At 54.9% G+C, this 14,718-nt stretch overlaps 1 protein-coding gene across 12 annotated transcripts in view; it reads right to left on the bottom strand.

The window, feature by feature from the left end:
- The window catches only part of Pcnt (pericentrin), a 91,829-nt gene that overhangs the window by 33,750 nt on the left and 43,361 nt on the right, over window positions 1–14,718 (bottom strand). For 7 of the 12 annotated variants that reach the window (XM_047565152.1, XM_047565146.1, XM_047565151.1 and 4 more), the window contains exons 16-27: window positions 11,776–11,927; window positions 10,988–11,130; window positions 10,498–10,730; window positions 9,016–9,181; window positions 8,122–8,334; window positions 6,711–6,743; window positions 4,627–4,856; window positions 3,677–3,793; window positions 3,557–3,577; window positions 2,566–2,769; window positions 986–1,117; window positions 601–747 (exon numbers count right to left, since the gene is read on the bottom strand). In XM_047565152.1, coding sequence (XP_047421108.1) covers window positions 601–747; window positions 986–1,117; window positions 2,566–2,769; window positions 3,557–3,577; window positions 3,677–3,793; window positions 4,627–4,856; window positions 6,711–6,743; window positions 8,122–8,334; window positions 9,016–9,181; window positions 10,498–10,730; window positions 10,988–11,130; window positions 11,776–11,927 — 1,791 coding nt within the window. The remainder of the gene's footprint in view (window positions 1–600; window positions 748–985; window positions 1,118–2,565; window positions 2,770–3,556; window positions 3,578–3,676; window positions 3,794–4,626; window positions 4,857–6,710; window positions 6,744–8,121; window positions 8,335–9,015; window positions 9,182–10,497; window positions 10,731–10,987; window positions 11,131–11,775; window positions 11,928–14,718) is intronic. The other 5 variants (XM_047565149.1, XM_047565156.1, XM_047565157.1 and 2 more) reach the window with 3 other exon arrangements.

The following is a 14,718-nucleotide window of genomic DNA, read 5'->3' as shown; positions in this document are numbered from 1 at the left end:
GCTTGGCTTTCCAGATTCCATCACTACACTTCCCAGGCAACACACTTCAAAGGACAAGTAAGGCCTCTTCCCTGTTTCTGCCAGGGGGGCAGCTTCCTGGGAGGACAGGTCATCCCAGGCTCAGCAAACCCCTTCTGCCTGCAGCACCATCATGAGAGTGGCAGGCACACCTACGTTCCTCCCACAGTAGCAGCTCAGGGTGGAACAGTGCCGCTGGCACCACAGGATAACCCCAAACAAGGTAGGTCAAGGTCACCCCGAACACCCCTAAAGGTTCCCTCCCACACTGTCCCCATGTGGAGGCTGCTTCCCTCCCCATGAGGCTGATGCACAGACAGGCTCTTCCCGTGGAGAGGCAGGAAGGGTGTGTGGGAGGCCCAGTGAGGACACGTCCCCTCCCCAGCCATCACAGGGATGAGCTCTCCTACAACTCTACCCCAAGACCCTCTGGCAGACCCAACTGCCATGCAGGGCTGGGGGCTGCTGGCTCTCCACTGCGCACCTGAGGGGGCTGCTGCCACGTGCGCCCGTGGAGCCTGAGCTGTCTGCCCACCGGGTCCCTCTCCTGTGCTGGAGGAAGGGGGTGCCTGTGCGGCTCACCTCTGAACTGGCGCTCTCCTCTCCAAGGTCTCGGGTGGCGGCAGGGTCGCTCTGCACATTTAGTTTTAGGTTCAGAAGTAGTATTTCTTCATTTTTACTTACTAGGTCATTTTTCATCTTTTCTAGTTGTTCTTTTAAGTCCAAAACCTTGCATTAAAACCAAAAAGTATTGAAAATTATCTAATTTTCTAGTTGACTTAATAATTACTCAAAATATCTTTGAAGATTCTAGAAGTATAAAAAGTATCACATAAAAGTGACAGAATCACGAAGGATTTGTGTTAGCACACACGGGACACCTGTCTTTGGACACCTGGCCCTCCACACAGCAGAGCCAGGGCATCAGATGCCAACTGGGCAGTGCTGCTGCCTGTGCCACACTTGCCTGGCGCTCACGCTGCAGCAGGACCCTCTGCGCCGCCTCTGACAAGACCTCGGGGCCCTCGGGGGGCTGCGACTGCGGCAGGGACACCAGCAGCAAGTCCCTCCTCTGATGTTCCTTTAGTGCCTCTTCATCCTATTTAAGAGAGATGGAAATTTATTTTAGGCAGACACTCACACAATCAGGGACCACTCTGCTGTCTGCTGAGGATGAACCACCCTCAGCTCTCCTGAAGCAGTGGGGCCCTGTGCTCACCTGTGCCCAGGGGCTCCAGACAACACCCAGCTGAGCTCCTGCTGAGGCCCCCCCAACTGAAGAGAGCCACTATCAAGCCACAGTCCTTGATAGTCACTCCACACAGCACAAAAGGCACTAGGCTGTCACCAATTCCAAAACACTGGGGGAAAACTGGCAAAAGGATGGCTGACAGCACCTTCATCTGAGGGACATCAACACATTTTAAGTGGGGGGACGGCTCACAACACACAGGTGGGCAAGAAACTAGCACACAAAGTTAAACAGGTGGTGGGACCTGGGAGGGAAAAGTCACTTTCTTCATCCCCAGCACTAATAAGATCAGTGAATATCTCCTGGGTGAATGACAAAGGGACAAAGCAGCCTGAAATGATTCCTCAGGGACACACAGGAAGGGCTAGGACAGGGCAGGATCCCCTGCAGGGCAAGGCTAAGCAAGACCACCAGGAGACACAGGTGCTGAGTGTTCTTCCCAGGACGTGAAACCAGGGCACCCTGTCCTCGGGGGTCCGGTCCCCTCTCACCAACACTGAAGAACAAGGCCTGGCTAATAAAAACTAACAGGATTCAGTCTAACTCTCAAGTTAAACCATCCCTTGGGCTTCATTTTTCAAGTGACATTTTAACTTCCAGTGACATGAACTAAAAGTTAGAAGTTCAAGCTCTGCCAGCCAAATGCTCAAAAGAAGGCAGGGTTGCTTCCTGGGCAGGTAGAAGCTCAGGCCGCAATAAAGCATGCAAGAAGTGAGTTAACTAAGTGAGCAAGAGGTAGCAACTAAGCAAGCAACTAAGTCAGCAAGAAGTGAGCTAAGTGAGTGACTAAGCAACTAAGTGAGCAACTAAGCGAGAGGTGAACAACTAAGCAAGCAAGAGGTGAGCAACTAAGTGAGGAAGGGGTAAGCAACTAAATAAGTAACTAAGCAACTAAGCAAGAAGTGAGCAAATAAGTGAGCAACTAAGTCAGTAACTAAGTCAGCAAGAAGTGAGCAACTAACTGAGTGACTAAGCAACTAAGTGAGCAACTAAGTCAGCCAGAGGTAGCAACTAAGTCAGCAAGAAGTAGTAACTGAGGAACTAAGAAGTGAGCAACTAAGTGAGCAACTCAGCAACTCAACAAGAAAGAAGTAAGTAACTAAGTGAGCAACTAAGTCGGCAGGAAGTGAGCAAGAAGCGAGTCACTAAGCAGGCCACTAGGACTGTGGTGCACCAGGCTCCTGGCAGGTGGCAGATTGGGCCGAGTGGGAGTGAGGTGCTGACCCTGTCCGGCCCCTGCCTGGCCCCTACCCCGCCTCACTGCCCACGGCATTCCTAGGATGCAGTTGCTTTACTTGTAATTTTTTCACCATCTTTTTCTGTTTTTCCAGTTCCTCCTGGAGCTGGGCCACTTGTCTTCTGGTGTTGGCGTTGGTCTCCTCAAGATGCTTAATTTCTTCTTCCTGGATTAACACTTGCCTATCTGCCAACTCTTTCTTTATAACCAACTCATTAAATCCATCCGATTTTTCTCTCAATTTTTCTTGCAACTGTTCAATCTAAAACAACAAAAAAGTACAAGAAATAAAACAGACTGTTGAACAGCAACTCAAGTGACAGAAAACAGTTTTTCCAGACCTCAGCTGCACAATGAAACCCACAGAAAGCATGACAGTTGTTTCAGGAAGCGCATTCTCCTAACAAGAAGACCCATAAAAGCAATGACAGAACACAAGATGTGTTAGAAAATTAAAACTTCATTTGACAAAAAGGAACGGATACTACTCAGCAGCAAAAGGGACCCCTCAAGACTGCAATGACCTGGATGGCTCTCCAGAGAACAGGGGGAAGCCAGTCCCCAGCAGCAGCATCCAAGGCTCCACCAGAGAATGCTCTGGAGACGGCAGGTCCACGCTGCCCGGGCGCAGGGTGCTGCAGGGCACGTGGCTCTGTTCCATTGCCACCCTGTCAGGTTCTACAGGATGCAACCATGAACAGGGTTCTCTCCAAGCCTTACTTCTTACCACCACATGGAACCCACCATTTCCTCAAAACAGGTTTGATTTTAAGAGAGATAAGCAAATCATCTAGAGCCAGCTCAGACAGGAGGGTGCAGACAGCCACAGACCTGAGCGGAAGCACGAGAGCACCAAGACACAGAGTGGACACATGCCCCGCTGGCCATGCACGAGAGCACCAAGACACAGAGTGGACACGTGCCCCGCTGGCCATGCACGAGAGCACCAAGACATAGAGTGGACACGTGCCCCGCTGGCCATGCGGGGCCGCAGCAGCAGGGGTATCAGCCATGCTGAGGGGCCCGGCACAGCGGTACGGCCATCCTACCTCCTCCTCCAGCGGTGCGCGCTGTCGTCCCCGAGCACATGGAGGGAAAACGCAGAATCAGAGCTTAGCAACACTCCGGAGGGGGCTCCCAGGAGGCAGGGTGCGAGGCGGCTCACCCACCTGGTCATCACGGGGGCCTGGGGGCCGCGGCCCGGCCACCTGGCGGAGCAGCCCCTCCAGCCTCTGGATTTCGTGCTGGAACTCTTCCCGCTCATGCTCACGCTCAGCTGCCTGCTCCTGCAAGGACCACCCAGGACAGCTGCGGCACACCAGGAGAGGACAGCTGCCCCACTGCACATGTCCACCCTCCCAGCACTGCAGGCTGCTCCTGGGCACAGCCCCTCTCATCACGGTCCTTTGTGTAAATGGAGTTGGGAAGATGAAACATGAGGGGCCTCTGGAGCCACTCGACATGATGACAGGCAGACAGCCCAGGCCCAAGGAGGTGATCCCGGGCTCCCAGCAGGGCAGGCCAGAGACGCCTCTGGAACACAGACCCCCTCGACGTCATGAGAGGCAGACAACCCAAGCCCAAGGAGGTGATCCCGGGCTCCCAGCAGGGAAGGCCAGAGACACCTCTGGAACACAGACCCCCTCGACGTCATGAGAGGCAGACAACCCAAGCCCAAGGAGGTGATCCCGGGCTCCCGGCAGGGCAGGCCAGAGACGCCTCTGGAACACAGACGCCCTTGACATCATGAGAGGCAGACAACCCAGGCCTAAGGAGGTGATCCCGGGCTCCCGGCAGGGCAGGCCAGAGACGCCTCTGGAACACAGACGCCCTTGACATCATGAGAGGCAGATAACCCAGGCCTAAGGAGGTGATCCTGGGCTCCCAGCAGGGCAGGCCAGAGACACCTCTGGAACACAGACCCCCCCAGGCCACAGGAGGCAGACTCTTCCCTGAGAATCATCATCATGAAACATGGACAGGACCCAAGAGCCCACAGAGTCGGCCGCACAGCCATCTCCTGCACAGGGGATCACTGGACCTGCAGGGTCCTGTGACAGAAGCCACTTGCTGTGACGACCTAGCAATGGGAACACAGGCTACCATTCAGGCTGCTTACGTCCATGAACTGCCGCTGGCTGCGCAGCTGCTTATCCAGGGCAGCCAGTTGCTGCTTGAGGGCTGTCGCCTCCTCCACCTGCCTGGCACAGACACGGTGCTGCGAGAGCTGCTCCTCCAGCTCAGACTCCAAGACCTGCATCTGGGAGAGGAGGGCTGCACGGTCCTTCTCCGCCTGCTCCCTGGCCTCCACCTGCTCCCTAGTTAGAGACTCCACTTCCTTCCGCAGTGCTGAAGGAGACAGAAAGGAGATGTGGAAGAGCCCCTGACGGAGCAGACTGCGCACAGCGAGGCTCAGCGACAGGCCTTGACAGGCTGCTCATGGCTGTCCAGGAAGGAGCAGCCCCCAGGTCCAGCCTCCCTGCAGGGTAGGCCTGAGACATGGGCCCACCAAGCTCCCAAGCCTGGTGCCCACAGAGGCAGGCAGGCCTCGTCCCCTCCCACAGGACGGTGACACCGCAGAGGCAGAAGCCACCGTGAGGATGAACATCACCCCAGGACCAGCACAGCCCATGTCTGTCAAACCCTAAGCCCACACCTAACCCACCCATGACTTTGCAAGACACCTCTGTAAATAAAAATGACAGATTCTCAATGAAAACTGGTTAAAATAAAAACCTTTAAAAGCCTGAGAAGAACACATCCTGGTATCTCAGTGAGGTACAGCCAACTTTCGGGGATCCTGTCTGCACTTAAATTCACCAAGGTAGAAAGCCCCGCATGAGCTGGAGCTCGCCCACAGGCACAGCTTGAATGCCCACCCTGAGGCAGCTCGGCCAGAACCACCTGGATGGGCCACCACAGGTGCCAGAGACCGGCTCACAGCAGTGCCAGGGCCGTGACTCGCTTCAGGAGAGCCACCATGCAACTGATGGAACCAAAGCCACGGCTTGAAGGTCTGCCCGTCAAGACTCAGGGTGAAACTGTGACGGCCAGCATGACAGTCTGGGGTGGGGCCTGAAGAGGGGTGGGCCTCAAGGGCCCCATCCTCACAGGCGGACTGAACACCTTCACAGGAGGGTTTTCGGGGGGCATTCTCTTGGCCTTCTACCTTCTGCCTTGACCTGCAAGGCAAGTCACAGAAGGCCATGGCTTCCCAGGTCTGCCAACACCTTTCCTCAGACTCCCCAGCCTCCAGATCTATGAGAAACAAGTTTCTATTAGTTATAAATTACATAGCCTCAGGTGCTTGGTGATAGCAACACGAAACAGACTACAACACTGGGGTACCAGGCCCAGACCCACGCTGAAACCACAGATTAATAAACATCTTGAAAAGAGGGCTTGCTACCAGGTGCAGCAGCACACACCTGTAATCCCAGTCATCAGAAGGCTGAGGCAGGAGGATAGCAAGAACCAGGTCAGCCTCAGTAACTTAGTGAGATACTGCTAAAAATTTAATAAAAAGAACTGGGCAAGGCTGCCCCACAAGGGTTCAACCTCTACCACCCTGAAAAAAAAAAAAAAAGAAAAGGGGCTTGCTGATAGTGGATCCCGAGCTCCTCTCCAACACTGAAAGAGCAGGTATAGTAAGCACTCTCGGACATTTCCCCAGCTGCGAAACCTGTCAGTCTTAATGACAAACTATCATCACCACCAAGGAACCCCTCTCAAGTTTCGTGCTCGTGAATAAGCCACTACAGCACATGAGCCTCAGCCATGCTGCTGTGACCAGAGCGACCCAGGGCCTGGGTCCGACCACGCCAGCAGCTCCTGCTCAGCCCAGACAGCAGTCCCTCAGTGCCGGTGCTGGAGGAGGGAGCAGGCCAGGTCGCTCCACTGGCGACCTGCAGGAGGCTGGAGCAGGGCCAGCCGACCACAACCACACCTGCGTGAGAGCCCAGCGCACACAGCACAGCGCGGCTTGGTGGCTGCGGCGGCCATGACATGTGCTTGCGCAGGACGACTCTGCAGCTGTCATGAATGATGCTGAGGATCATGTGTCACTTCATTTTAATAGTTTGCCACAAAAGCTCTGAAATACTTTTCCTCTCTAGTAAATAATAAATTTCCTCTCCAGTAAATAAACAGAATCTGATGCAAAGGTGCGCACGGCACACAGCAATCACGCATGCTTTTACAAACCTGGGTTCTCGGGCGCTGCAGTGACAGCAGTGCCTGCAAAGGGAGATGCAGAGTATCACAGACGTGGGCAGAAAGTCTGCCAAGGGCAGGAGGACGAGCGGGCCAGCAGCTGTCCAGGACACCACCACTGCCCTCCTGCAGCCCTGAGGCTGTGGCACTGACTCAGAGGACCAAAGGCTCACTTTTAAAAACTCAGTAAGAGAAGCAGGTAAGACAAAAGAATGAAAAACAGCCAAAATAAAGGGTTGAGGAAAGATGTACAGGCGGAGAGGCCAGTTAATGTCTGAAATTTACATTAAGAAATGGAAATGGACAGAGTATCAGAGGCAGAGCCAGAGCCAGTGAGCAGGAGGACATGGAGCAATGACCAGTGAGGAGTGGGCAGAGGGACTCCCACACAACACTCTGGGCTGAGGGCCTCGAGGAAACTCAAAAGCCAAAGGATAAAAGGTGTGGACACTGTGGGAGAGGTGAGGAGAATCCCAGGTCCTGCGCAAGCTCCAGAACTCAGGAGGGAGAAGCAGCGAGCCAAGGGCGCGCCCAGGGAAACAAGACAGAGACAACACCGAAGGACAAAGCCAAAAGCCAGTCTGCCAGCCTCACACCTGCCAGCCTCCTGCCTCAGCCTCCCAAGTCACTGGGCTTATAGGTGTGCGTCAACGTGCCCAGTACGCTGGTGGTGTTTTTTAAAGATAAAAATTTTTTAAATAACAATTTGTGGAAAATGGGTTGGATGGTGCATGTAACGAACAAGGTTCTCACACCAAGTACAGGCTTCAAAGACACCCCCCGTTAGGTAACTCCAACAGGCAGCAGAACAGCAGAGGGGCCCTGCCCAGGTGGCCACTGGACAGATTCGGGCAACCACCAGAGGCACCTGGCACGTGAGACAGACAGACCCTGCGCGAGCAGGACAGGAAGAGAGCAGGCCGAGGAGGGCCACAGGGCAAGCCACATGTCCTGGGATAGCCTTCGTGTCAGCAGAGCTGGCTCTGATGAAGCCGCACTGACTCACAAACACACCGCTTAAGCTTCTCCTTTTTTGACTATTTTCATTTTAAATCTTCAAGACTAAAATGTCTAAAAATCTGAAAACATGTGGACTACTTCTGTCAAAACAATGCTTCCAAGTCAGGGCTGGCATGACTTCCAAGCAGCCCGCCTTTCAGGGTGAGCTCCCACCTGCTGCCTTAGAGACACCCTCGCCTCCCAGGAGCACAGTATCAACCAGGAGCCCACTGCCTCAGGACCCTCAGCCGCCCTTCCGCTGCCAGCACCCCCTAAGCGGACACTCCTGGACTCCCCAGAAGAGCCCCCGCTCTCCAGATCCCACCTCTAGAAAGGCCACACTTCCAGGAACCTGGGCTCAGCTGCCCACCCCAGCTCTGCCCTCCAAATCCACATTCCTTACCTGCCTCTCTTGCTTCTGCTTCAGCAGCCCAAGTTTCCCTCTGGCTCCACAGGATGGAGCGCTCCTCCCGCAGGGCTGCCTGCTCTTGGGCCGCCTGCTCCAGCTGCCGCCCCAGGCTCTCCAGCTCCAGGACCAGTTGCTGCTCCGACTCTTCCTTCCGGCCCAGTGCTTCCTGCAGATCTGCTTTCTCCACTTTGAACCCTTCCAGGAGGCCTGAGAAGAGACCAGCTGAGGCAAGTGTGCTCTGACCCCTGAGAGAGCAGGGGCAGTGAGCAGGTGGGCACAGGGAGCAAGGGTGCTCACCTAGGGGCCTGCACATTACTGGAAAGCAGGTGGAGGCCCACCTAGGAGAGGCCTCCAAACACAGTCAGACCTGAGAAGCACACCACCAGCAACCCACCCAGCAGACGGGGCAGCTGTGACAGGAGCGCCAGGGCAGAGCACAGTAGCTTCCAGGAGGGAAGGCATACCACAACCCAAGCAGAGCCGGAGAGCTCAGCACCTGGTGCTCAGCTGTGGCTCCAAGGCCCTCGGTCCTCAAACGGCACTGCCAGCAACATGGGCACCCAAACCACTGCCTCAGTCACACACGCCACTGTCTCCTCAAGAAACACCCACTGGTGCTCCAAGTTATACAAGTCGCTCTTTAAAATGCTGCTCCTAGCCAGGCGCAGTGGCACCCACATGTAATCCCAGCCACTGGGAAGGCTGAGGGCTGGGGATGTGGCTCAGTGGTAGAGAACCTCTGAGTTCAGTCCCTACTACCAAAAACAAACAAACAAACAAACAAACAAACAAAAAACCCACCCATCTCCCTAGCAACCCCTGAAGCAAGGCTGTGCCTGCCTTTACGAGGAGGCCACACCCTGGCCAGGGGCCCAGGAGCCCACTCACCCTCGGCCCTGTGCAGCTCCAGTGCCAGCTCGGCCTTGGCTGCCCGCTGCTCCCTCAGGCACTGCAGCAGCTCGTGGTGCTTCTGGAGGGCCTGTGCCGTCTCCTCGTTCTTATGGTTGAACTCCTTTTCAAAGCGAGAATGAATCTGACGAGCTTCCTCCAGCTGCTGAAACACATCTGAGGCTCAGAGTTGCATATCAGAAACAATCGAAGCTCCTGTCCACAGCAGCAGGAACCTGCTTCCACCCCAGGCCCATGGCCATCAACAGAGGCAGAGCCAGTGCAGGACGAGGCACCAGGTGCAAAACTGCCCCCCCGGCTCCCGGGTCATGTCACCAGGGCAGTGCCCCATGTGGCTGATGGTCCCTCCTCAGTCTCCCCTGCTGTCCACCCTCTGGCTGGGCCCTGGGTCCCTCCCCTCTTCCCCAGCTCTCCCCAGCATGTGTGCCCAGCCTAGGGCTTCCAGGTCATCCGCAGGCTGAGGGCCCAGTGCATCTCTGAACTCAGGATACCCAAGGCCAGGTGTCCCCTGCAGAATCCCTCAGTCTCCCTATCAGTTAATACAACTCTGGCTGCTTCTGGGGCTACAGATGTGCCCTGGCCTCTCTAAGGAGACCTTCTGGTTCTGTCTTGAAAAGGGCCCAGAGGCCACCACGTCTTCTACATCCAGCACCCTCTGCTGCAGCCATCTGCTCCCTTGCCTGCAGCCAAGGCCCAGTAGGGAGGCCGCATCTGACCCACCCCTGCATGGGCACGTCTGTTCTTCTCAGCACCTCCCCGCAGCCCACCTGAAGCGCACACCCTCTGCAGGCAGGCTCCTGGTAAAAACTGCCGCCATGGAGCCTCGAGCTGCACTCGACACTCCCCCTCTGGTTCCGCTCGGCCACATGTGCCCAGCTCCTGAGAGGGTGGAGCTGCAGGGGGGGCAGTGAGAGAAAGGTCCCCACAGCCACGCTCCACACGGACGCGCCCATCCACCCGCCGGGCTCGACCTGGCTGAAGCCTCTTCTGATGGGGAAACAAAGTCAGCCCCTTCCTCCTGGCATCTCAGTGCAGCTCACTGGGGATCACGACAGTATGTCAAGTCCAAGCAGCAGAACTGTTGGATCTCAATGAAACCCCGAGTTCCACGTGTCCTTCACAGCAGGCTTCCCTCCTCCAGAACATCGGTGCACAAGGCTCCCGCTAAAGGAGGGGTGTGCCTGAGAACTCTGCTGGGTGCAGCAAGGGTCATCAACGCCAAGGCCAGACACTCGGGAGTGTCTGTCCCAACATCCAGTAGAAAGGGGATAGAAAGTGTCCTGGATGTCAGGTGCTTCTGCTGTCCTTCACAGGTAACAGCGTCTGGTCGTTGGAATCCTGTGTCCTCAGTGCTGGAAGAGCACCCACAGCAGCAGTGACATTGCTGTTGGCTGAACTACGTCACCATGTCCCCCATTCAGCCACTCTTACTGCCAGCCTCTGGTGTGCCTCAGGCCTCACCTGTCTGGAGGAGTCCAGGGCCATCTCCAAGAGGCCGTCCACAGCCATGCCAAGGCTCTGGTAGACTCTTCTGATCGGCTGCTCACATTCCAGTGTACTTTCAGGGCTCATGAAGAAGCTCTCGCACACGTGACTGCTGATCTCAGCCACTGAAGATACCTCTGCACCCTCAGGCAAAGCTCTGTCCAACTCCAGCAAGGCTGCGTCTGACCACATCTCCTCAAGGGGTGGAGCTGCAAGATGAGCAAACTCAGATGCCTGCACATGCCGCCAGTGAGCACGTGAGCACACCAGCAGGCCACAGCCCACAGCCCATGGAACCAGCCTGTGTACAGGGGACGCCAACCCAGCCCCACAGGAAGCAGGCAGCTCTGCCCTGGCCCCATCCCGCCTCCCTGAGTGGGGGCACCAGCAGGGAATGAGAGTGTCCTGACACGGCAGCCCCTCCCCGGTGCCCCCGGCCCCCAGGCACACCACCCTGTGTTCACACCTGCTGGCGGGGCCTGGCCTGCATCTGCATGGTCCAGAAAGAGCCCCACACGCTCATCGATCCGGCTCTTCAGGGCAATGGCTGCCTTCAGCGTCTCTCCAAACACACCCAGCAGCCTTCTCAGGGCATCACGCAGCGCTCCCCTGAGAGGGCAGACCAGTCAGGCAGAGTTGTGCCCAGGCAGTCTGCATGCCAACCAGCAACCCGCGAGCAAGTGCCTCAGCATGCAGAGGACAGCTGGACCCTGAGCCTGTGCGTTCTGAGAAGCTATATGGAAGACTTTCCTGCTGTCAGGGCAGGAAACTGAGTCTAGGTGGGAGGAAGTGGGATCGTGAGTCTTCATGGGTTTTTTTGGTTTATTTTTTGGTACCAGGGATTGAACCAGGGGCACTTCATCACTGAGCCACATCCCCAGCCCTTTTTAGTTTTTACTTAGAGACAGGGTCTCGCTAAGTTGCTTAGGGCCTTGCTAAGTTGCTGAGGCTGGCTTTTAACTTGTGATCCTGCTGCCTCAGCCTCCCAGGCTGCTGGGATTACAGGCGTGCACCACTGTGCCAGGCTTCAAAGTTCTGTGTAATCTGGTAAAACACGAAGATTTGACAAAGCAAGGGGCAGGTATGCAGGTATCTGCATGTTCCCAAGTGCTCTTGGTGCTGAAGGAGGATGCAGCCAGGGTCTCTGTCCACCAGACCACCTTCACTGCAGCCCCACAGGAGCACGTTGGGTCCAGGGAGGCAGCCACATGGCCACGCAGTTCAGGAGGCAGTGGGGTGAGGAGACGTGCTGACCTTTCACTCTGAGACAGGTCCACGTCCACCCTGAGCATGGAGACGAGGGCGGCGCCCTCCTGGTTCTCCCGCTCGCGCCTCTGCTGCAGCCTCTCGAGCTCAGCCCGGCACTCCTCCACCTCCCGGTGTAAGGACAGGACTTGGCCTTTCAGCTGCAGAGAGAAGTTGCCGAACCTCAGTGGGTGACTGAGTCAGAGCAGAGCCCACAGGGAAAGCCCATCCTCGCTTCCAAGGCTGTTTAATACAACATGGCTGAAGGTGCACACAGGCAATCACAGAGAACATCAATAACGTGGTGTTTTCCCTCCATTATTCATCAATTACAAAAAAAGAATACATAACCCCAACCTGCACTGCCACCGGGAGAAGGAAGGGATAGACTTGTCCAACTACCTCACAAATAATAATTCAAAATAAAATCCCTGCATCTGGTCATTCACAATAACCATTAGTTTCCAAGCAGGCAAAAAAATCTTAGCATCTCAGCAGAAGGGGCAAGGAGGAGGGGAGGAGGGTTGGCACCAGTTGTCCTGGGCTCCCTGGGGCTGCCCCAACCACGCAGTGGCCACAGACCTTGGCCACTTTTTCTGTATAGCTTAGAAAAGACAAGAAGATAAATACACCAGCTGGAGCCCTCAATCCAAGGGTCTCTGCCCTGCGCCAGTCACCGGTGACAGGGACTTCCCAGGACCGACTCACTGAGGTGCACGCAGGCACCTGCCACACGGGGGAGTAAAGAGTGGAGGAGGCCACAAGCACGGCCGTGCGCAGGGCGGAGACATCAGGCTGAGAAGGCAGGGACATGCCTTCCTTGTGAACGTCCCGGGTGGCTGCCCACCCACAAGGCAGGGACAGGACAGTGACAGGCCAGAAGGATCCAGTTTAGGAAGAGATAGGAGGAGCCAAAAGCAAATGGCCACCAAGTGAGAAGTCACGTACTGTGACAGCTCATAGCTGGCACCCATTTCCACCCCGTGGCAACCCGCCACGGGGTACCAAGCCTGGGTGAGGAGGCCGGGGGGGGGGGGGACCCACAGTGACATCAGAAACTGAAAATAGGCCAGCGTTCCTCATGCAGGGAACAGAAGCTAACTGCAATGCAGTGTAGTGGAAGAGAAACAGAAAAAACAACTTCTATGAAACCACTGAGGAGACCAAGACAAAGACACAGGTGTCTGGGAAAACCAAACAGGGATTTCAAGTGTCAAGGTGGCAAGCTCTGACCAGCAGACAAAAGGTGAGCAGTGCACCCTAATGCTATCAGTCCAGGGAACTGTGTCCCAGGTGCTCAAGGTAGAGGTACAGGCACAGCCACCGGTGTGTTCAGTGGACGGTGGAGAGCTAGCTGCAGCCCGTCTGCTGGGAGCGCATGGGCAAGGCCAGTCCTGCATGTGGCCACACACAGAGTTAATGTCCACCTGCCAATCCTATCCTGCCTGGGGGTGGGGTAACAGACCTCAAGCTCACTGACCAGAAAAAGCAGTGTGGGTGAGCCCCTCAACAAAGCAGCACTAAAGGCAGAAAATAAAAATAACCCTACTAAAATGCAAAAAGCAAATAAGTACTTTAAAATCTTCCCATGAGATAAACTTTCAAATAGATGGATTTTTAAGGAAATATTTATTTCGAATCATTCCAATTTTGCCTAGATTCTTCCAGAGACGAGAGAAGGATGGAGAATACTTCTCACTCATGTACCATAAAAGAAAAGGGAATTACAGGTTCAGCAGAATAAAAAACTACAGAAGCAAAAGCATTAAAAAGAAGACTAGAAAATAAAGTCCAGTGTAACACGAGAATCATGCTCAAGTTCATCTCATCACGAAGATGGAGGTTGGTTTCTATACAATATTAGGACCACTCGGTGTGATGTTGGGGGCTGTGCCATGCAGATGGCGCCAGGATGGCGCCGGGCAGTCAGCCAGAGGTTGTCGGCAGCGAGGAGGTAATTGACATAAGCACACTCAGGTGATTTATCACCCATGCACACAATGCATGTGCATGTGTTCTCGAGCACTCCTAATCATGCCTGTTCGGACATCTAGCTTCTTGCCTAATCTTTGCATAAGAGGCGTGACCCTACTCTCCGCCTCCTGGAGGTGATATAAGCGGGCCGTAGGCGGAGCGCGACAGCAGAGTAGCAGCTAACAGAAAGAAGCAGAGAGAAGACACTAGCAGAAAGGAAGAAGAAAAGGCAGCAAGCAGACAGAAGCAGCTCACAGAGAGAAGCAGCAGGCAGCGGCAGAAGGCAGATCACAGAGCGGAGAATTGAGAACACACCTCTAGATCACAGATAGGCAGATCGCAGTATGCGGGACGCATCACTAAGAAGTACCTCAGATAGACGCACCCTTAGTTCACAGGATGCAGGACGCACCTTTAAGGAGCAGCAGAACTAAGAAGATATAGATCTTTGAAAGTGTAGTCTCTCTGTCTTAAGCAAAGTCTCTCTTTCTTATGCAAAGCCTCTCTCTCTCTCCTCTCAAAGCAAGTAAGCCTCATTTCCTCTATCCTCTATAAACAAGCAAGGAAGGAAGCAGCTCAGAAATAGAAGTAGCTCAGTTTCCAGTCCACCACTGATAAATACCCGCGCAACTGTTGCCGCGGGCGGTAATAAATATCCGCGGACAGCGACAGTGTGACTCACACGTGCCCAGAATAAATGAGGAAATACAAAAAGCAAATAAATTAGCATCCACTCATGATTTAAAAACTCCATCACAAATCAAGAGCAGAAGGAACCTTCCTTAACCCAAAAAGATCTACCTACAGATACCTGCACAGACCCTGCCCTGGAGGATGTGGACGCCTCCCTAGGGAAAAGGCCAGCAGTGACAGACTCCGGCAAACCCAGGTCCAGTCTACACAAGGATCCTGGGGGCTGAGTCAGCAACAAGGGGCTGTTCAGAAGCTAGGGGGCCTCCATGCTGTCAAGAGATCACC

This window comes from Sciurus carolinensis, chromosome 9 (genome assembly GCF_902686445.1).
Source record: "Sciurus carolinensis chromosome 9, mSciCar1.2, whole genome shotgun sequence".
In the NCBI taxonomy this organism is placed as follows: domain Eukaryota; kingdom Metazoa; phylum Chordata; class Mammalia; order Rodentia; family Sciuridae; genus Sciurus; species Sciurus carolinensis.
This window is presented reverse-complemented; position numbering and strand designations above follow the sequence as displayed.